At 36.5% G+C, this 23,815-nt stretch overlaps 1 protein-coding gene and 1 pseudogene across 3 annotated transcripts in view; one reads left to right on the top strand and one right to left on the bottom strand.

Annotated features, from left to right (window-relative positions):
• The window catches only part of CSNK1G1 (casein kinase 1 gamma 1), a 255,113-nt gene that overhangs the window by 104,372 nt on the left and 126,926 nt on the right, over positions 1-23,815 (top strand). For all 3 annotated transcript variants that reach the window (XM_020983772.2, XM_020983766.2, XM_020983783.2), the window contains exon 2: positions 8,644-9,067. In XM_020983772.2, the coding sequence (XP_020839431.1) occupies positions 8,887-9,067 (181 nt within the window). In that variant the 5' untranslated portion in view covers positions 8,644-8,886. The remainder of the gene's footprint in view (positions 1-8,643; positions 9,068-23,815) is intronic.
• On the bottom strand, positions 677-7,273 carry LOC110205529 (F-actin-capping protein subunit alpha-1 pseudogene; annotated as a pseudogene).

Raw genomic sequence — 23,815 nt, 5'->3', positions numbered from 1 at the left:
TTTAATAGGAATGTATATGTAGAGCCTATATCAGATTGCGCATCATCTTGGGGAGGGAGAGTGAAAGAGTGGGAGAAAATTTAAAACTCAAGCGTATGGAAGTGGTTGTTGAAAACTAAAAAAGAGAAAAAAAAAGGAAAAGAGTAGAAGATTATTGAAAACATTATCTGCTTGTTTGTGAGAGGGCTTTCATGTCTAGGAATTTTTTTTATTATTTTGGTGAGGCAATTGGGGTTAAGTGACTTGCCCAGAGTCACACAGCTAAGTGAGTTTTATGTGAACTCAGGTCTTCCTGACTCCAGGTCCAGTGCTCTATGCACTGCGCCACCTAGCTGCCCCGGAAATTTTCTAACTAATACATAAATTCCAGGACATATCTCTTTCTCTTCTTTTTTTCCAATGTTAAAAGTAACTGAATTTTTATAAAATACTTTAAGTAGATACAGTCACAATAGGAAGTTACATGGCAAGGACCGTACCACAAAAAAACAAACCATCAAGACAGTGCTGTTGATTCAATAGTATTCCACAAGGCTAGAAAACCTGTTAACTTTGAAAGCCCTAGGAAAATACTGCACTTGTTTATAAACCACCTGCTTATAAGACCATACTTTGAACCTTTCTTTCCTTCTTTTATTTTTTTGCTTGTTACAGGTAGAGACTTTCATATTCAGCCTTAAGCATTATGCAGTTCTCTGCCAATCTTGTAGTTGAGTGTCTTGTCCCAGTTGATTTTGGTGCTTGTGATTGGAAGCTGCGAGGGCAGAGCCTTGAATATGGTGTCTAACATCATTGGATAGTTCTCACTAATAGCTGTCTGATACTTATTTTCAGCATGTTCTGTGATTTTAATAAATTCCTTGGCAGTTTGTATATCATCAGTAACAGTTACTGAGTAATGGACATCTTTGTGACTAACCAAGTGAAAATTGCCATCTTCGTTGTAATGGATCTGAACTATTAGTACTCCAATCACCTGAGCCGTGGATGGTGTAATGAATGGTAAACCTCCACTCTGATCTCCAGTGACCATTCCAGAAGTTTTTAAAGCTGAGATTGGTGACTCTCAATACAGACAATAACAGTCTTTTGCTCATCTGTAATTTTAGCATAAACAGTATGGAAGCCGTTGATCATAAACAGTATGGAATATTGATCTTTCACATAGGCCCTTAGTGTACTGTCACAGGACTCCCTCCATGACTTCAGAGCTCCATCTGTGTCCTTAGGTTACGTCACTTGCTTCCTTCTGTAAGAATTCTTGTGGGGAAGCACGAGTGTTGGACTTCACAGTTATGTGTACCTTCTTATCCAACACCTGATCGTTGAAATTTGCCGTCTTGGGCTGCTCTGGCCCAGCCTGGTGGCTTGTGCTGAAATTTTCTTTTTTTAAAAAAAAAAAAAAAGAAAAAAAAAGAATAGATTTGGTGCTCAAAACTACTTTGATGGGAGAGAGCCTCTCATAACAAAATCTGAGCATGGGAAGAACACCTGAGATCTCTGTGAACAAAAGCAGCTAACCTTGAAAAAAGGGTGTCACAGGACAATTTAAACCTTGTTGCTCTTCCAGAAAAATTTGATCAAATAAAAGGCCTAAATAACATATTTAAGCAAATCATGCAGAAAATTCCCCTAAAGTATTGGAAGCAGAAAACAAAATAGGGTCTGTGTGTTGCTACTAGAGATAAGCAGTGTTCAACTCACTTCTCACTTAGAAATGTCTTTGGGTTTGAGTTCAGTATCAGACACATTTTGGTAGGAATAATACACATTCATCTACCAAGAAAAAAAGTGTTATATTGTTACAGATTACTACTCATTCATGAGAAATGAAAGAAAAAGCTAGAGTATAAGCTGAAAATAAGAGAAAATCAATTTGAACCTCTAAAGTAAAATATTCTGCTAAGTTGAGATCAGCAAATATGAATGAAAAAGGATGATATTTTCAATAAAAGCAGTATTTCAGTTATTCTTAAAGAGTCAGAGATGATCATGAAATAAAAGCAATTTAAGGAAAACAGGTCCATATAACATAAAAAGGTCAAATTAGCTAATTCAGTGTTTACATTCTTCAGGTATAAGACCCTTTTTTTTTTTAAAGAGGATGAGTACACTAGACCTCCCATCAAGTGAGATAATATTTCTAAAGTGCTTAGTACAGTGCCTGTGTTCGGTTGTATCCTACTCTTTGTGACTGTTTTGAGTTTTTCTTGTCAAGGATACTATAGTAGTTTATCATTTCCTTCTCAGACTCATTTTACATTTGAAGAACTGAGGCAATCAGGGTTAAGTGACTTGCCCAGGGTCACACAGGTAGCGCGTATCTGAGGTCAGATTTGAACTCATGAAGATGAGTCTTCCTGATTCCAAGTCCAGTGCACCATTTAGCTGCCCTTCTGTAGTAAGTACTACATAAATATTTTCTTTCCCCTTCCTCCTTATACAAAAGCCACTTAGAGGAGGTACTGTGAATATATAATGAATATAACATAATGAATCATGAATATGAATAATTCTGAAAAACACTGAAAGACTTTTATGAACTGATTCAGGGAACTAAGAGAACAGTATGCACAATAATTATTACAAAGTAAATTAAGACAACATTAGAAAACAGAATTCAGGCGAAATAGAGTGGCCAATGTTGTTTCCAGATGACTGACACTAAAACATATTTCCTTCGTTTGTGTTTAAGAAATGTTGAACTGTAGTAGCAAAAGGTTACATATGCTATTTCAATTGCAGTCTCCACATTAGATGGTTCTGCGTATATTTTTTGAGAGAAGGTACTATGGTGAAGGCTATTTATTGGGAATAGTTCTATCTACAAAATGTAGCAATTTTTTAAAAAATGACTAAGTAGATAAGGAAGATTATTAGTCTTTTTACTCAGAGAACAGTCTCGCCTCCTATGGGTCAAAACAACATTGGTCCTGTATATATAGCCGAAAAATTTTGTAATAAACTAACATAGCATTGTCATAGTAACTTAATTCATATTTGGCCCTATGGAACAATGATCGTCAAGTCAACAATCATTTATTAAGTGTCTTCTGTGTGCTAGGTTCTGTGTTGAACACTGGGGATGCAATGAAAAGGGAAAATACCCTGCTCTCAAGGAGTTTACATTCTAATGGAGGAGACAAAAATGAAAACAAATGTGTATAAACAAGATCCATGCAGGATAAATTCGAGATAATCTCAGAGAGAAGGTACTAAGATTAAGGAGGAGTAGGAAAGGCTTCTTGTAGAAGGTAGAACTTTAGCTGAGACTTGAAGGAAGCTAGGAAAGCTAGGAAGCAGAGATGAGGAGGGAAAGAGTTCCTAACATGAAGGAAAGCTGGAGAAAATGCACACAGTTGAGATTAGTGTAATTTGTGGGAAGAACAGGAAGAATCATAGAGTATATGGGAAGAGTAAATGGTAAGTAATCTGGAAAGGTAAAGGGTTTATGAAGGTCTTTAAAAGCTGAAAAAAGTGGATTTTATATTTGATACTGGAGTTGATTGAATAGGGGAGTGACATGGTCAGACTGTGCTTGAGGATGATCAGTTGGGTTGGAAGATGTACTGAAGTAGGGAGGAACTTGTGGCTGGCAGACAAATCAGCCAGCTATTTCAGTAGTCCATGAATGAGGTCATGAAGGCTAACACCAGGATGGTGGCAGTATCCGTGAAGGCAAGGTGTTTCAAAGGTAAAATCGACTGGACCTGGCAACAGATTGGATATGGGGATGAGAGTGATAAATTGAGTTTGATGCCTAGTTTGTAAGCCTGTGTTACTGAGAGGATAATGATGATAATATCCTTGGTAACTAATCTGGTTAGAGAAATTCTTTAGAAAGCAAAATATAATGTAGTTGTCCTGGTTGCATGGAGACTGTCTTCTGAAATAGCAAATACTCCTAGTGATCCTTAATATGAAGCAAGATGTAAACATAAAAGGAGATGTATGTAATATAATGTGTGTAAATTCCATTGGCAAGTTTAAAGTACTATATAAATAGCAATTATTGTTGTTATCATTATTATTACTAATATTTCCAGTAAGGAAGTTAGATCATTTGCTTTTTGATGCAGTTAGTTATTTCTTATAGGATTTTTTTCACAGCTGCCTCTAATTCCCTCTGATTTGGGGAAATCTCTCATTTTTGTGTACAGTGGTTGCTGTATCTGTTTACTTTTTTATGTTTAAGAGAAATAAATTAAGGATAAATATAATCTGTACTGCTCAAATTAGAGATTGTTACATAGGCCTCACAAAATAAAAAAGTAATTTTTATGGTTTAGGTCCAAAATCTGAAAGCTGTACTTCATTATCCTGTTTTATCTGCTTTATTGAATGTTAATCTGGAGTGGGTATACTGCTTTCAGATTACTTTTGAATAACACTGTTATTCAGTCCTTAAGTAATCCATTTTAAACATTTTCAACCAACTAGCTTCATTTATTGAAAGATTAATTTCCTTGTTTGTACTTCTGAGTGACTTTCCCAGGGCCATATATGTAGAAAATGGTGGAGCTAGGTGGAATCCTGACCCTCTAACTTCAGATTCCAAACTCTTAACACTTTCTGTTTGTTGCCTTTTGACTCAAAATCTGTCTGTCCCATTAGTATTTTTGTGACCTCAGGCAAGTTACTTCTCTTCTAGGCCTCATTTTCTCATTTGCAAAATTAGGGTGTTAGGCTTCCATGTCCCCTAAGATTCCCCCACCTTTAAATCCTATCATTTAGAATTCTACAATGAAGGATTTTCCTCCTTATTGTGAAATCTGTATAATATTTAAAAAAACAACTTAGGGCAACAGTTTTACAAGTTGGATTTGACTTTATGTCTTGCTTTTCTATAGACAAAAGAAGAGAGGAGAAAATCAGCACAACTGATATGTACATTAAAAAAATCTGTAAATATATGTCATGTGTTGTGCCTGTGGACCTCCTCCACCCAGGAAGGGATAGGATCAGCATGTCTTCTCATATTTCTTCATTTGAGTCATGCTTGATGTTTATAGTTTTGTTATATTCATGTTTGATTTTTTTGTTGGTGGTCTGTCTTTTCCATCTCACACTCTGTGCCATGGCTGGTAACTTTAATACCTAAGTTCAAAATAATCTTTGTAGAACCATGGCTTATTCATTTATCAGCATCCTCTACTGTGTATTTGCTCCACCTCATTCACATACAGATTGTCATATCTTGATCTCAGTATCATCTATGATGGTTCTACCTTCCTAATCCAGAACTTGATCCTAGGGATGTAAATACATAGGTGTTTGTACTCGGAGAGTTTACATTTTGGTTCTGAAGAAAGAACACATGTTTAAAAAAACCAAAAAACTCAGCAATGTAAGATACTACATATATAGAAATGATACAGATAGTAAGTATGTAGAGATTGTCATGGGAAGGAAGGATCACTGTGGGCTTAAGTATTCAGCAAAAGTTTTATGGAGGAGTTAGAAATTGGGCTGGGCCTTAAAAAATGGTAAGATATAGGAAAGTGGGGGTGGGGAGAAGGGATATTCCAGGTGTGAATAGCTAGGGTGAAAACCTGGGAGGTAGGAAGTAATGCTCATTTTGTGTTCCAAACTCAAGTAGCATACCAGCTTAATTTGGTGTCTTTGTGGAATAAGAGGATTTGAAAAAGGAGAGTAGTGAAAAATAACTTTAGGAATGTAAGTAGGAGCTATATTATGAAGGACCTTGAATACCTAATTCCAGAATTTGTTATTTCATTTTGTAGCTAGCCACTGGAAAATCAATAAGGGTTTTTGAGCAGGAGGAGATATTTTATTGGCTACCTTTGTCAGGGTTATTTCATAGGGTGTTATAGAGATCCAATCATTATTTTAAAAGAAAGTTTGTTGCCTTGATTTCTTTTTTATTTTTCGCTTTGATTTCTCAAAAGAGGGGTAGTGCAGATACTACAGGTATTACTGTTCCTTGATGATAAAAGGGGGAGGATGAATTCTAAATGCATGATTTTCAAACTGAGCCTTGTCGGTGCATTTTTATATCGTGTCAGTAGCAGGTAAAATGTTTGTTCTGGGGCAGCTAGGTGGCCCAGTGGATAGAGCACCGGCCCTGAAGTCAGGAGGACCTGAGTTCAATTACGGCTGTGTGACCCTGGGCAAGTCACTTAACCCCAATTGCCTAAAAATAAAAAAATAAAAAAAATGTTTATTCTGTTTTGCAAGCATGCTACAAAATGTGCTTTTCCTGGGTAGATGCATTTTAGGTTCTTTCTGGAGGTTTCTAAACGGACAAGTACTACATGTTTGGTCTTTTAGTACATATGTGCAAGTATATGTAGATAATGAAAGCTAGTCAATCAAGTAAGGTTAAATTAATCTGAAGTTTGTGGCTGATGGTGAATATATATATATATATATATATACACACACACACACACAAACACACGTATGTATATATTTACTTTTTTTTTGGTTGAGACAGTTGGGGTTAAGTGACTTGCCCAGAGTCACATAGCTAGTAAGTGTTATGTGTCTGAGGTCACATTTGAACTCAGGTCCTCCTGACTCCAGGGCCAGTGCTCTGTCCACTGTGCCACTTAGCTGCCCTGAATGTATACTTTTAAAGGTAAAAATTACTTTCCTCATGTTAAATGTAAAATTCTGAAGAAATGCCATACAAGGTAGTATAATTTTCAAAATATATGAAATTTTAATATTATTTAATATTTACAATTTAAGAAAATGCAGTATTTGCATGTTAATGAATTGTCTATAATCTCCCCCCCCACCTTTAAAAGAAAAGACAGTATAATTTCACACAAACACCCCAAGTGGGATATTATTAATCCAGTGTTTTTGTTTTGCTATTATCTTTGACTCCTGGCTTCTTTCAACTTTCAGATAGTATCTCACTTTCCATAAGAAGGCTTTTCAATTTCCGTTTAATTCTGTTCCCTTCCCTCCACTTACAAGTTTCAGTTTATCCTGTCAATTTCGTGTTTGTACATAGCTTTTTACATGTTATTTCCTCCATTAGATTGTGAGCTCCTTGAGAGGTCTTTTGCGTTTCTTTGTATCCCCAACCCCTTAGTTTGGTGCTTGGCACATAGTAGGTACTTAATGAATGTTTATTGACTTTTTTTTCCCCCATGAAAGAGGATCAGGGAGAAAGACATATTCACTGATGATACAAGAATAAGAAAATGAGAAATTTTACCTTTGTCATGTTTTTGTGTTATATTGGGTAATTTTGGGCTATCCCACCTGCTTCATTTTTCTTTACCAGCAGAATATACATTTTAAAAGTAGATTGTTTTCTGAGTTGCTTGTGAGCAAAATAAGGGGTGTGTGTGTGTGTGTGTGTGTGTGTGTGTGTATGTGTGTGTGTTTGTTTTCTTTTTGAACGTAGAGAAACATATCTTAATATTTTGCCTCCCATAATGCTAGGAACAAAAATAATTATGTATGATATCTGTAAGATGTTTATTATGTGTACTGTTATATTTGCATAGCATCATGAGAGGCAAAAGCCACCATGTAGTTATACCATTTCACACCCATACAAACAAAATAAACATATATGGCATAAATAACTTACTTTATATACAGAAATGAACTAAATTTGATTTGACTCATCAAGCCTTTCTGCACTAGGTCCTGTGCTAGGTGATTGGGGTACAAAAACAAAAATAAAATAGTTCCTATATTTAAGGAAGCAGGGATGGTTTCATGTGTCTCAACTCATATAATAAATTATAATAGCAAACTGACTATTAGAATTCCTTTTTTCCCTGAGATATTTAAGAGATGAATTGCAAAGACAAACATATCTTTTATTTAGGGAAAATTGTTTTGGGGGTACATGATAAATTTTAACTGTGTGTTTGCTTGTTAGGAGAGTTATCTGAATTACCAAAAGATTTAATCTGAAAACTGTCACAATTATCAAGTACTATATAATTCTCACATAGCTAGCTTGAGGTATTTGTCCTTCCCAATGGTATATAGCTTTTGACATCTCATAGTTTCATCGGGGCCTTTTCCTCTTCAGTCTTATTTTCGCCTTGGAATTTAGCATATAGATGTTTCGTATATAGGAATCTGATGATATCATTTTTCTACCACACATTCAGCTCATGAGGAAAAAACCAGACCAGAATTTTAGTTTTTCTGTTTTTATTCTTGAATTTATTTGCCATTTCCAAAGATTTCAGCTAGTCAGTTTAAGAACTATTCTTCCTCACATAGTAACTTAGTGTGTGAGTAGAACCAGCTCTGACTAAATAGAAATGTGACTTCGTCGTTGACAAGTTAACACTCTAAAATGGGAAACTCCAGTTTGATTTGGCTTCTCTTAGTTTCTTCCACCTTGATTTACAGACCTAAGCTTTTTTTCTTAGAAGGAATATATTTATAAAAAGGAATAGTTTTATTTTAAAGTCTTTTGTGCCTCTTAGTGGATTACTATACTGAGTACTGTACTGAATTTATAAATGAAATACCAGATAAATTATCAGCACAGATAACAGATGTTGGAAAGTATCAAACTGAAGTCCGCTTGAGGATGCCATTTATTTTGTACATTTTGAGTTATTATTCATTCTAATCAATTAATTTTTTTTATGTTTTTGAGATTCATTTTTTAATTGTGTTTCCTCTTTCTTCTAGGTTTCAAAATATCTTCCTTTGCTTATAAGTCCTTCAGACAGCTTGTCCTTCAGGAACTAATCAATGGATTTTTATCATCTGAATGTGCATTAGGAGAATGAATATGATGCCAAAAGACCTTCTTCCACTTCTCTGACTATGGTCCAAGCTTGATTCATTGATTCATTTGGATATATTTCTGTTTTAAAGAGAGAAGTACACATTGTTGCCATTCACCTGGCAGAAAGACTACATTGTACGATCATGGACCATACTAATAGGGAAAAAGATGAAAGACAACGTACAAGTAAACCCATGGCACAAAGGAGCGGACATCCTTCTCGACCATCTAGTTCCACTTCATCATCTGGGGTTCTTATGGTGGGACCCAACTTCAGGGTTGGCAAGAAGATAGGGTGTGGGAACTTTGGAGAGCTCAGATTAGGTAAGAAATGGTTTATTTCAGGGGCTTGTAATTAATAACCAATAACCTTAATAAGTTTTGGTGTAGTCTAAGTTATTTACAGTTAAGTGAGAGGCTACTGTTTTATTTTCATTTTACTGTTTTTCTTAGTATTAGCTGGGACATATGGTATAAGAGCTACCACCAGTTGGAACCACACTGATTCCATATTCTACATCTCTCCCCTTCTTTCCCCCTTGCCACAATTGGATATGTTTTTTGTCAATTCATGAGCATAATCTTTGGAGATTTAAAAAAAAATCTCTTGAAGTTTTAATATAGGAGTTGAGCCAAAATTCCAGGGGTAGAATTCCTAACCAAGAAAATGTTTAATCTTCTTCATTGAAAATTAACTTAAGAGTGGAGGCTGAATAATAGTCATTGCACTTATTTAGTTTGTGGTTAGATTATTGAACATATAACCTAACACTTAGGTCTCTTTAGATAATTTGGAGGAGAAAGGCAAATATGCTTTGCATATTTGGGCACCAAGGATCAACTGAGGAAACTGAGAGATAGCCCTTGTTAGATTCAAATGTCCTTTTTCCTTTTGGGCTTTTAGAATTAACCTTGATATTGTTAGAGATAGTGGAGGTTAGATATACTAAGATTTATTCCAGGAAACCTTTAAGAGCTGAGAAGTGTGGTAGAGAGAAGATTGGCAAGAGTATGAAGGGAGTGAGAGTGGGGAAGCATTGCTTTCTTTTCTTGGGCAGCTCCAGGGATATCATAAGAAGAGCTGATAAGGGTCCTTTCCTGCAGAAATCATCAGGGAAATAGCACTCAGGTAGAGATCATTGGTAACACTAGGAAATGTTGAGTTCCTAGGAATGAACTTTTTGTTCTCACCAGTGGTGAACTGGCAACCTAGAATTTTAATGTTTATCAGACAATGAAAGACTTTTTCGCTCTGTTGAAGTATAGGTGTTGGGATTAGCAAAGTTTGCTAAAACTTCTGTAAGAACTGATGAGATTGTGGGTTAGATGTATAATTTCTCACTGCTTGATTTCTCAGCAACCATTGAGTTGCTTTAGCAACTAATTTTGTGAATATTCATTTATAAAACATTTACTGTTCTAACATCACAGTGGTACATGAGTTAAATTGACTGTGACAGAAACATCCATGAAAACATTCCTTGTAGTAGCTGTGATCCTTTAATGTTTCATAGCCTATGAATGATGATGTTTTGGTAATCCTTACCTTGATCTGTCACATAGACAATGAGAGTGAAACTCTCCTTAGAAATATTACAGTTCTTTTGACCTGGTAAAAACTCACTATTTTCTGTCTCATTTATTTGTTATAATATTTGTCAGTGCTCTTTACCAGCCACGTGTTAGACTCTAGGATAGGGAATCATGTAACTATTTTACTCCTTCTATTAGCATAGTGAGAAGCATACAACACTGGATATAACAGGGGTATATGATGCTGTTAGAGTGCAACTGATACGGACTTTACACTGGAAAAACTATAGTTTAGGTATAAATACAGGATCCAAATGGAGAGGAAGGGAAATAAAGGCATAAAATAATTGACCCATGGGTTTCAATTTATAATCATAGTGTTTTTTTTTCTCCCAGGTTGATAGATATATGACCTCCAAACTGAGAAGCAGGAAGTAATAAGTAGTACTTTCTGCTCCTTAGCTTCTAGTTAATATACTTATAGGCCCATACTATCATCATTTTCATTTTAGGCACTTAGTGTATAGAATCTTTGGCACAGTAAAAACATTTTAGAGACTTTATTTGCAAACCCTTGTTTAATTATCAGAATTAAGAAATTAAGAGATCAATTAGCAAATTGCTTCCTTTATTCTTTTTTCTGACAGTTTGGAACAGAGTATATAGTTAGAAGTAGTTGTCAAGGCTGTTCTCAGAGACATTTTGTGCGAAGAAAGTCACTTTGAGATATGTGTGTGATTATTGCCTATGAGCATATAAGGTTATAAAATTCAAGGATAGAAAAATTGTGAAATTGGTATCAAGAATATAGCCACAGGTAAGAGAACTAAATATATTATGAAGGATTTGGAAATGAAAGTAATTTTCAGTTCTATTGGTATTGAAGAATAATTCCAGCAGGAAGTGATTGATGCTCAGAGTTTGAATCATTTAAAACATAGAAGACCAGAGTATTCAAGGACATGCTGTTCTTCTTACTCCTTGGCTAAGAGCCCAAACCCATAAAGATGTTTATATGGGCAAACCTTACATTAACATTAATAATACTAGTGTTATTTGAGATTTCTGCAACTCTTTACCTCAGAGAACATCAGTGTGTCTTATAGAATTGGAGGGTATCTTGAAACTATTTCTCGAAGATAGGCTATTTTTGAAACATTATTCTAATTATCCTTGTAAAAAACTAAATTGAGGTTGTGTCTTGTAATGATTTGTTGACAATCACTGGGTAACTCATTCTTGTGTTCCCACTGTGAATAGTAGTACATATTCCTGTTTATGAGATTTTGTAGGAGAAGCCCCAGTGTTTTTTTGGCTAGGTAATCAAACCCTACAATTTGCAGTCTGTACACAACCTGAAGTAAGTATTCCTAGTTCTTTCCCTGCCAGACTAGGGGATGAAGTGAAAGCAGTAATTATGTTGGTGATAAATTTCAGACCCTTGGACTTCTATGTGAGAGTACCATAAGAAAGTAAATACAATAAAGGGATTTTTAAAAAGTAGTAATGATATGTTAACAATGTTGGATAAGTTAGGTTCAGGTATTGAAGAATAGAAACTTAGGTTGGGAAAGGACTCTCCCACTCCCTCAAACTTGCTTGCTAATGAGGATGATGATAATAATTATACTCTACATTTGTACTAGACATGTTAATTTCTCAAGGGCCTTGACATGTATTTTTCTCATTGTAATTTTTTCAATAACCTCACAAGATAGAAAGAAAAAGTGATTTACCTAAAGTGTTAGTGAGTTACATAGGATCAAATCCTGATCTTCTGTTCCCTCATTAAATATTCTTAATGCTAATTTATGAAATCATCCAAAAATATTCAATCCAAATTGGAGAGTGAGAAATGAGGTTTATAACCCAGAAAAATTAAAGCTTTAGGAAGCAAGAAAAGTCCCTACCTATTTAGAATAGGTGGTACCAGAGAAGAGAAAGTTGATACTCCTTTTTTGGGGGGGAAGGGAGAAAAGGGAGAGGGTTGTCAATCAGGGTTGCGCAGGGTCACACAGGTAGTAAGTGTTTGAGGCCAGTTTTGAACTCAGGTCTTCCTGACTCCAGAGCCAGTGCTCTATTCACTGTGCCTAGCTTCCCATGTTGATCCTCTTTAACAGTCATTAAGATGTCATTCATCAGTAGTTTATTCTTGCTTTTGGGGTTTGGTGCTGAATTTATCATGAGTCCTGTATTTCATGAGGATCTGTTGCTCCGTTGTGCCTTGAAATATATCTAAATTATCATCTGAGTGACCTAAGCTCACAAATTCAGTGTCATCCTCAGTTCTTCTGAGTTCACTCCACACTTCAATCACCTTCCGATCTGTTGCCCTGTCCTATTGATTTTCCTTTCCAAAATCTTTCTTCTATGCTCTTTTCTCTCCTGTAACACTGCCACCACTGTGGTACAGGTCTTCATCTCCTAATGCCTATACTGCTATATAAGTCACCTCCTTGTTAACCAGTCTGTCTGTCGTCCACTCACCTGCCAAAGCGATCTTCCTAAAGCACTGATCTGACCATGCTACCTTTTATTCAGTAAACTCCAGTTGATACCTGTTACCTCTGGGATCAAATATAAAATCTGTTTGGTGTTTAAAACCCTTCACAAACTGACCTCTTCCTACCTTTCCAGTCTTTTTACATTTTATTCCCCTGCACATGCTTTATGATTCAGCAACACTTGCCTTCTTTCTGTTCCTCATATACAATATTCCTTTCCTGACTCTCTTCAGTAGCTGTCCTCTATGCCTAAAATGCTCTTTGTACTCATATTTAACCTGGTTACCTTAAAGACTCACTTCAAATTCCACCTTATATAGAAGACCATTCTGTAGGAGACCTCTCCCCTTTCCTTCCAGTGCCTTCCCTCTGAGCTTATCTTCTATTTATACTCTGTATATGTCTTGTACATCTCTGTATATCTCTTGCTTGTTGTTTCTCTCATTCTTTCACTGAGAATGTCAGTGCAGGGACTGTGTTTTTACTTTTTTTTTTTTTGCCAAGACTTATCCCAGTGCCTGCCACATAATAAGCATTTGATAAATGTTTCTTGACTCACTAGTCAAAGTACTTTTTTCTATTCATGTTTTAATGAGTTTGTCAGGAAAAGGAATTTCTAGTTACCTGACTGCGTAATAATAACCCTTCAATTGTCTAAATCAATTCAGCATTCTAAAAAAATCAGTAAGTAGAGTTTTCCTAAAATCGATCATGATAATAAGTAACCTTACTGCCAGTGTTTGGGCCCACATCCTATAGTACCAGTCAACTCTGGCAGTCAATTGAGCTTGTCCTTGGAGTCTTTAAACACAGTTGGTTACAGATAAATATTTAGAGAAGCCCTTATTATTTCATAGGCTGGCATGTAAAATGATCAGTGTGTAGAATACTTCAGACACCAATGTAGTATTTCCATAGTAAATTCAGAACCCTTGAGAATATTTATGTTTTACGATTTCTGAAAAATTTTAAACCCACCATTGACATAGGGTTGTCAAAAACTTGCTATTTAGGATTTTAATGACACTAATGAGTCTTAAAAACTAAGAAAATGTATGTCTTTCCCTCAAAAACAACCATCCATGGTTTTTTTCCTCTTGTCAAAATGAATAGACCTTAAAAATGAGAAATTATTTTAATTTGGTATTTCATTTTTCTCCAATTACATGTAAAAACAATTTTCAGCATTTGTTTTTAAAAGTTACTTCCAAATTATTTCCCTTCCTACCCCCCTCATTGAGAAGGCAAGCAATTTGATATAGGTTATACATGTGTAGTCATGCAAAGCGTTTCTGTATTAGTCATGCTGTAAAAGAGAACATGGGGGCAGCTAGGTGGTACAGTGGATAAAGCTCCAGCCTTGGAGTCAGGAGGACCTGAATTCAAATCCAGCCTCAGATACTTGGCACCTACTAGCTTTGTGACCTGGGCAAGTCACTTAACCCCAATTGCCTCACCAAGAAAAAAAGAGAGAGAGAGAGAGAGAGAGCATAGACCAAAATTTAAAAAAAAAAGTTAAAAGACTATGTTTTGATCTGTATTCTGCATATTCAGATTCCATCAGTTCTTTTTCCATGGATGGATAGCATTTATCATCATGTCTTTCAGAGTTGTCTTGGATCATTGTAAAATGAGATATCTATTCAAAAGATATATTAATATTTGTATTTATATCTTCCTAAAAAAGTTTGTCTGAAATTTTTTTCTTTATTGTTAATTGTATTTATCTTTTGTTTATATATCACCTTTCTCTCCAATATATCCTTTTCCCTTCCCTAAATAGACAGCCAATCTTTATAACAAAGACTAAGAAAGAAAGAGGGTAAGAAAGCCAATTCAGCAAAACTAATAAATTCATCAAACCAAGGCTGAGATTAGATTGAGTGTTCCATATTGAATCCCCTATCTCTTTAATTTTAACATTCAGACTATCTTAGTGAAATAGGGAAAGATGGTATGCTCATTTGTAAGTAGAAAACTAAGGCCCACACAGTCGACTACTTTGTTTTCTTCCATCTTTGGAGTCTGTGATGAAAAGTGCAAAAAAACCATTAGCACAAAAGGATGCTTCTAACTGAAGTGAATTAGCTAATGGAAGGTAGCCTGTCCTATGACATTCCTTCCTAGCTTCTAAGGTAAGATGTCTTTCTCTGACTAAATTGAGGAAGAGTAAAACATGTCCTTTCTATATACTTATTCTGTCCTTCTCATCATTGTCAAGCCAGGTTAAACTAATGTATTAAGGTACCTATATATCAAACTTAATCTAAAATGATATGTGATAAAAATGAGATAAGTATGCTAATAGATGTAGTGAAAGTATAAGCCTTGTAAATTCTGGTGATACTTTTCCTATTAATATGGTTCATGGAAAATCAGGGTATTATGAAGTGATAAAGCAGATACTTTCCAAATAACTGGGCTTTCCCTGTTGTAATTTACCTTCCTGAGAGATTGGCTTCCACTTTTTAAAATTGTCTAAGAAATATCTTGCTGCTTAAAACTATAAAAGAGACACTTCTATATAATCTTTACTAAATTATGCTTTTTGCACATTTGCTAAAGTTTCCCTCAATCTTTGCAATATCAGTTTCCTTGCTAAGAACTGAACAAAAATATTAAAAGAGTAAAGAATCAAATTCAGTTAAATTTTAGTTCAGTTAAAGCAGTGTTTATTTGGTTCTTACTATATGCAAATGTGTAAGACACTGTGATAGAACATTATAAAATTAATAAGATTTCTTGCCCTGAAAGAGTATAGGACATGTATAAAAAGATTAGTGATACTCTGTATGTAACCCAAGATACTTATCATAAGAAAGGTACAAAGTACTGTAGGAGTGAAGGTGAAGGAAAAACTACTTTGAGGTGAATTATGCAGAGCTTCCTAGAAGTGGTGTTTGAGTCATATCTTGAAAGCTATATAGCTGTTGGACTGAGCAGAGGAACAAAGAAAGGCTTTTTGGGTTTCCATTTTCCTCTCTTTCTGTACCCCCATATTTATTATTATGATACTGATAATTTTTAAAAATAGCTAACATTTATATAGTGCATACTATGTGCCAAGCACTGTGCTAAGTGATTTATGATTATTATCCTCACAACAACTCTGAGAAGTTTTATATATTTTATATATTATATATACAATATATAATATGTATAATATCATATAATATTTTATACACACACACACACACACACACACACACACACAAATAGGTGAGGAAACTGAGGCAAACAGCAACTAAGTGACCTGCCCAGAGTCACTCAACCAATAAGTGTCTGAGGCCAAATTTGACCTCGGGTCTTAACTGACTGCAGACCCAGTGCTCTATCTGCTGCATCACCAGGCTTCAGTGATGATGATGATGTTTGTATTTGCATATAAAGCAACACTTAACCATCTTAGAGTTCTGGGAGTTTTAAAGAACTGTACAGAACATATAAGTTAATCAAATTCCCACCCTTAAGTGTGTTTAAATTACTTTTAAAACAATAGTGGTCTCCCATTGTAAGATATGTATGGCTTGTGAAGTTTAAACATTCTTTTTCATTCAAACTTAGGTAGTTATTTGTGTTGAGGTTAAGTAGCTGCAGCATGTTGAAGAAGTATTATTTGTTATTGTCAGTAGTATAATCCATCAGAGAACAAGAGAAAAGATTCTGTTCCTCAAATTGAGTGACTCATAATGAAAGTCACATGACAGTGTGATTTGGGGACAGTTCTATAAAAGTTAGCAGATGTGACACTTGCAGACTTGTTCATTGATAATTTGGTTTGGTAGCTAGCATTTAACCATAGATTTTCCAGACTTTCCGAAGTGACTTAGAGTAACTGATGAGGGTCTATTTTAGCCTGAGCACTAGGAAAGTTATGATTGCAGTGAATTAAAAGTAAAAGTAACAATTAGAGTAGGCCACAAAATGGAAGATCAGATAGGGAGGCAAGGGTAAGAATCAATGTCTCTATGCTATTTTAATAGCTGCCTAGGGAAGGAAAATGGTTCTTTCCACACACGGCTCTCCCTCCCCCTCCCCCCACCCTCACCCCCCAGTAAATTTTTCTGCCTGACTCTTGACTTAAAAAATGTTTGATGTTAGAAACCTTTTAGCAACAGTATGAGATCCATGAGAGTAGTGATTGTTGTCTTCTGTTTTGTATTCCTCCATTGTAGTGATAAGGTCATTTCCTAGGCTGTAGGGAGTTCCACATCTCTGGAAATGCTTAAACAGAGAGACTGGATGGCTATTTGGAGATAACAGAGAATTTTCATGATTTAAAAAGAGTGCTGCATTATTGACCACCTTCTCTTCCTGGATTCTTTCTTTCTTTACTTTTCATTACACTGCTCTTCTTCTTGTTCATCTTTCTGTCTGACCCCTCCTTAGTGGTCTTTTGTGCTCCTTAGTCATACTGTGCCTCCTTCCTGACTAAATGTGTGCTCCAGGGTTGTTCCCTGAGCTGTCTTGACACTTTCTCTTGGTGACTTCATTAGTTCCCATAGGTTTAATGATCATCTGTCTTCAAATGACTCCCTGATTTATATATCCACCCCCAGTCTCACACTCATATATGTTTCAATCCCGCATTTCCATTGGCCTTTTGGATATTTCATACTGTCCCTTAGATATTTTATCATTTTTCTCTCCAAACTCAACCACCCCCTTTCTGTCAAAGGTTTCACTATATACTTCTGGTCTCCCAAGTTGATAAACTCAGCATTACTCTTACCTCCTCAGTCTTCTGGATCCCACCTATTCCCACATTTCCTAAGTCTTGCCTGTCTTTTGGACATTTCTCTCATACTGTCCTCATTACTCACAGAGATGGCACCATTTGTCTGGACCAGGGGTGAGGAACCTGCAGCCTCAAGGCCCTCTAGGTCCTCAAATCCCTTTGACTAAATCCAGACTTCATAGAAAAAATCCCCTTTATGAAAAGATTTGTTCTGTAAAACTTGGACTCCTCAAGAGGCCACACCCACGATGACAAAAATTTCTGGACTGTTTTAGTTGCCTCCTCATTGGTTCTCTTTCTTCCCACTCTAATCTATATAGCTTCAAATAGCTACAAAAGTCATTTGTCTAAAGTTTAAGTCTGACCATATTGTTCCTCTACTCTGTTAACTCCAGTGGCTCACTTTTAGCCCTAGGATCAAATATAAAATCAGTCAGTCATTTGCATTTATTAAGTGCCTACTATGTTCTAAGCACTGTGCTAAGTGCTGGGGGTACATAGAACAAAACCCCCCTTCCAAAAAAACCACCCCATATTCCAAAACAAAAACAGCCCCTTGTCTCAAGAAGCAAACAGCCTAATGGAGGTGGAAACTTGCAAATAACTATGTAAAAACAAAATATATACAGGACAAATTGGGGATAGTCTCAGAGGCATAAACTCCTTGCATTTAAAGTTTTTCACATCCTGCCTTTCCATGGATTTCTCCTCATTGTACTTTTCCATAATTATTCCTCTTCTCACATTCTACTGTACCCCTAACCTGACATTCTTACTGTTCTTCACACAGACCATTCCATCTCTCATCTCTATGCCTTTGCTTAGAATGCATTTACTGATAACTTCTGCCTTTTAGAATTCCTAATTGCTAAAGCACATTAAGCTTTTCCAGACCACCTTCCAACTGTAAGTGCCTTTATCTCTTTACTTCCTTCTATTTATTTTTTTTCCGTATCTACTTATGTGTACATTTCATCTCCCCCAGTGGAATGTAAATTTCATGAGATCAGGGACTATTTCATTTTTCTCTTTATATTCCCCAGCACTTAGCAGAGTCTCTAGTTCATAGTAGATACTTAGTAATAAATGTTGATTGCAAAGTTCCTTCTGGTCAAGAGTCCTATCTTATTTCAGAAAGGTGTTCACAAAGTTTCTCATGATAACAATATGTACTTAAATTTCACTAATTCAGTTTGTGGTTTTTGTGATTGTAATCAATTTGGGTCCTCCCATTTATATCACAACTACTTCATACCTTGGTAGACAACCTTCCTGAGTTGTTGTGAAAACTAAAAAACAAACAAAAAAACAAATGATGACTTGCAAACCCAGCTTCTGGTTATGAGCCTTTCTTAACTCATCCTTATACTGAAAACTCATTATCTATCACCAGGCCCATTGAAAGCCTTTCTAGCTAAATAGGACCTGCCAGAGCTTGGGCTCTGCAAGTATCCATAGGCTTTGGGAACACAGGATGTTAACAGTCCCATGAGGCAATTAGACTAGGACTTTGGTGTTTCCACTTCACTGGATCCTTTCAAGTAAAGTCTGTACCACTACTTGCTGAGTATATTATTGAGGAAGAGAATCTTGTTAGGTATGGAGGTCTTGGAGGTCTCTTCCAACTCAGTTTCTTTGATTAATTATATAAGTAAATATGTAGGCCTTGTCAGACAGTTCTTTGTTTCTTTCCTCATTTTAATAATGTATGTTTGTGTTATCATATTCACACTTTTAAAGCAGTCCATTCCTCTTGGACCACCTGTTCTCAAATTTCAGGCTGAAGTAACTTAATTATATTGACTTTTCCCAAACAAAAGATTAACCCTCCTTACCTATCACCAGCTGTTACCTAGTGTGGTTCTTTTTCTTAAGGTTCCTGTCTTTTGTGCCTCAGAAACTAGTTTCTGTGAGTGTTCATTCATACTTAGACCAAAAGAATTCAGATTTAGAATACAAAAAAGATTTTAACAGTCTAAATCAATGGGCTAAATCCAGTAAAATGAAATTTTTAGAGGTAAATGTAAAGTCTTGTACTTGGGTACAAGTAGATGGAGGCATCATCTGCTGTTTTCAGTCAGTAAGCATTATTAAATGCTTACTATGTGCCAAGTACTGTGCCAAGTGTTGGGGATTCAGTATAGTCCCTGACCTTAAGGAGCTCACAGTCTGATGGGGGAATTGTTAAACAAATAAACATTTACAGACAAGCTATATACAGGATAAATAATTAACAGAGGGAAAGCACTAGACTCAAGAGAAAGGCTTCTTGTAAAAGGTAGGATTTTAATTAGGACCTGAAGGAAGCCAGGAGGCAGAGGTGAGAAGGAGAGCATTCTAGGCATGGAGGATAGCCAATGAATATGCCTAGAGCCTAAAGGTGGTGTATTTTATTCATGGAACAGCAAGAAGGCCAGTGTCATTGGGTCAAAGAAGTAAGGTGTAAGACTGGAAAGGAGGAGGCTGTGGTGCTAATTTCTGAAGGGCTTTGAAAGTCAAACAGAAGATTTTGTATTTGATCCTGGAAGCAATGGGGAGTTTTTTGGAGTAGGGGGGTGATGTGATCAGACCTGTGCTTTAGGAAGATTTGGTGACTGAATGGAGTGAGGAGAGATTTGAGACAAGTAGACTCACCAGCTGGCTGTTGCAATAGTCCAGGGATTAAGATGATGAGGGCCTGCCCCAGAGGAGTAACAGTATCAGGGGAGAGGAGATGCATTGGAGACATGTTGCAAAAGTGAAATCACTAGGCCTTGGCAACATTAGATATGTGAAGTGAGAGATGGTGGGGAGTTGGGGATGACACCTAGGTTGCACACCTATTCCAAATCTGAAGCTTTTTGTACTTACAAGCTCATTATGTTAGCAGTGTGATGTGTCATTAAAAATGTGAGTGTGATGTTGGATTTCTTTGAGCTTTCAGTAGTAGGGAAGTGACAGTCCCACTGTACAATGCCCTCTTCAGACTTGACTATTATGTTCAGTTCTGGGCACACTTGTTTATGGACAGTAATAATTTGAGAGTGCTCAGAAGAGAGCAGCCAGGATGGAAAAGGGTCCTGAGTACTGGTTTATACCACTTCTTGTCTGATACGTTTAGCCTGTATAAGAGAAGGCTCAAGGAAGGAGTAGATTTGTTCCGTTTGGTCTTAGAGGGCAAAACCAGAGCAATAGATGGAAGTCATAATGAGGCAATGTAGTCTTGATGTCATAAAAACAATCCTAAGAGTTAGTGCTGTCTAAGTGGAGTGAGCACCTTAGAGACATTATGGGTCCCCATTCATAGAAGCAAAAATTGTACAACAGTTTGTCACATAGGTTTTAATGGGTATTCCTTTTACATTTCGATTGGGCTAGATGGATGGACCTTAAAGTCCCCTCCACCTTTCAGATTCTGTGATTTCTCATAGTGGATCAGAATTGGGTCCAAAATAAAAATTTTCTCCCAGTATTTCCTTTTTGAACGTTAAAATTTTCATGAATATAAAGAATTTGTCAGTTGCCTGATCTTAGCATAAACAGCAAACATCTCTTTATTATACTGCTTTGTCAGGTTTGTAATCTGTTCCTGATACTTAAACTTTTTCTTTCTTCTATTGAGTGGTCTTTATTACACTGACACCGCTGTGATTTCTCTTTATCACTTCACTGATCCTCACCCAAACATCTACCATGCTTCCTCTCAGGATTTACTCACATGTGCATTTCTTCTTTCTTCAGTATTACTCCATCCCTTTTATCTGACTTACTCTTTATTTAAAAGAAAATATAAAGAAGTATCATGGTAAAATGGATTTATGGGCCAATCCCTGGAGTTAGGAAGCCATTTTTAAATGCTGCATCTCATTCATGCTAGCTTTGTGACCTGTTGCAAGCTACCTCATCTGTCAGTTCCCCAAGGAACTTTATAAGACTGTAAATTGCAGGACAATGACAGATATGCATGGGTAGAAGGAATTTCCTTCCAGGTCTAGATAGAAAAATTTAAAAATAAGAAGCTGTATTTTTCCAATATTTTAGTAGTGAGTCATCATAAACCTCAGGGCTGTCGCTGTAGGCAAAATTGCTTTGTATTAGGCTCCTTTGTTTACTTGTTACCTATACTCTGCACATTTGTGCATAGTCATCTGAGAATGAGTACTTATGTCTTAACTACAGAGGCAGAAGGCAGGTGATTCAGTGCATAAAATGCTGTTGTTGAAGTAAAGGAGACCCGAATTTAAATAGTGTCTCCTACACCACCTTCATAATCCAGGACAGTGCTAGTTCACATGAGCGCACTTTCTCACGCTCGCGCTCGCTCTCTCCTCTCTCTCTCTCTCTCTCTCTCTCTCTCTCTCTCTCTCCCTCTTTCTCTCTCTCTCTCTCTCCCTCTCTCCTTCTCCTCTCCCTCTCTCCCCCCTTCTCCCTTCTTCCTCCCTTTTCTGTCTTGATATTTTATTTTTTCCCAATTACATGTAAAAACAGTTTTTAACATTTGTTTTTTAAAACTTTGAGTTCCAAATTCCCTCCTTCTCCTACCTGCTCCTTACGACAGCAAGTAATTTGTTATAAGTTATACGCGTGCAATCGTGCAAAACATACTTCCATATTAGTCATGTTGTGAAAGAAAATGAGACCCCCCCAAAAAAAAATTATGAAAAAAAAAAGAAAAATAGTGTGCTTTGGTCTGTATTGAGACTCCATCAATTCTTTCTCTAGAGGTGGTTAGTTGTTGTTTGTCCTTCATTCTTGAAGAGTACCATGATATCAGGGGATGATGCCATGACATGCAAATGAATTGAATTGAAGTGAAGGAGGGCTTTTTGCTAGCCTCACCTTCTCCTTTGGAGAGAGTCTGGGTCCAGTGGCAAGATGTAGATCCAGATGATTGGAGATGGCCCTGAATGTAGTAGGAGACCTTGGTCTTTTTAAGCCAAGGTCTTTAACAGGTCTCAGTTTGACTTAGGCCATTCAGTGATTAAGGCTAGGTAAGAAATGAGGCAGATAATGGCCTCTTGGTGTAGTCTAAAAAAAAAAATCAATCTGGGAGGGGAAAGACTCTCTGGGTCTCTGGCCACTACAGAAATAATTGCTATTTACATTCACTATGAGCCAATCAAGGCCCAAACAGTGACCAAGTGGGGCTTGGCCTGGGACCTATTGTTGGCCAATTAGTGGGGGTTTGGGGGTGATTTGGCTTTAAGGCATGGTCCTTAAGGGGAAACAAAAGGTTTCAGAGATTGAAATTTACATTCCTTTGAGCAGAGCACCTGTGGGAAAGGGAATGCTACCTTATGTGGATTGAGGGAAGGGAAAGTAAGAAAGAAGGGAGGGAAGGAAGGAAACAAGAGAGCTATGTTGGCCAACTGGCCAGTTTCAATTGAGCGTCCAAAGGGGCAACTCCTATTACTATTCACAGAGGTTGTTGTTTGTCCTTCGTTCTTGAAGAAGATATGACATCAGGGAGGTGATGCCACGACATGCAAGTGAATTGGATTTAAATAAGCCAGAGAGGGCTGTGTCAAGTAATCAGCCTAACTTTCTCCTCTGGAGCCTTCTGGGTTCAGTGGCAAGGTGAATCGTATTTTTCATCATAAGTTCTTCAAAATTGTCTTATATTATTGTATTGCTGAAAATAGCTGAGTCATTGTTCTCCTGGTTATGTTCACTTCACTTTGCATCAGTTCACGTAAGTCTTTACAGATTCTTCTGAAAACATCATTATTTCATTACAATTGTGTAACACAATTTGTTCAACCTTTCCCCAGTTGATGGACATCCTTTCAATTTCCAATTCTTTGCCACTACCAAAAGACTGAGCAGGTCTCTCAAGCTTTCTCTCAGCCTCAGTATCATCATCTATACAATAGGGATAATAAGTAGCACCAACCTTGCAGGATTGTTGTGAGGATCAAATATGTCAACATATATAAAGTACTTTTCAAGCATTAAAGCATAATGTGATTACTAATTATAATTCTGTATGTTATCTGAATTAGGAGGATTATTTGAGGATTTTATTTTTCTCCTTTTTCTAAAAGTTTATGGGGATATGAATTCTTGTACTTCCTACCTTGTTAGGGACATTATGAAGAAAACAAACACTTTATGAACCCTACAAGTAATAGGATCTGATGTTATGATTGTAATGCCTGAAATGTTCTCCCTTCTTATCACCTTCTGACTTTCCTGGCTTCCTTCAACACTAGGCTCAAATCCCATCTTCTGGGTCTTTCCTAGTCCTTTCTTGGTCCACTGTGTATCACATCTCCATTCCTCCACCTCCAATGCATTTCCAGTTTATGTGCAGTATAT

This window comes from Phascolarctos cinereus, unplaced genomic scaffold (genome assembly GCF_003287225.1).
Source record: "Phascolarctos cinereus isolate Bilbo 61053 unplaced genomic scaffold, phaCin_HiC Scaffold_3;HRSCAF=262, whole genome shotgun sequence".
Taxonomy (NCBI): Eukaryota; Metazoa; Chordata; class Mammalia; order Diprotodontia; family Phascolarctidae; genus Phascolarctos; species Phascolarctos cinereus.
Note: the sequence above shows the minus strand (reverse complement) of the source record. Positions and strands in the feature narration are given on the sequence as shown.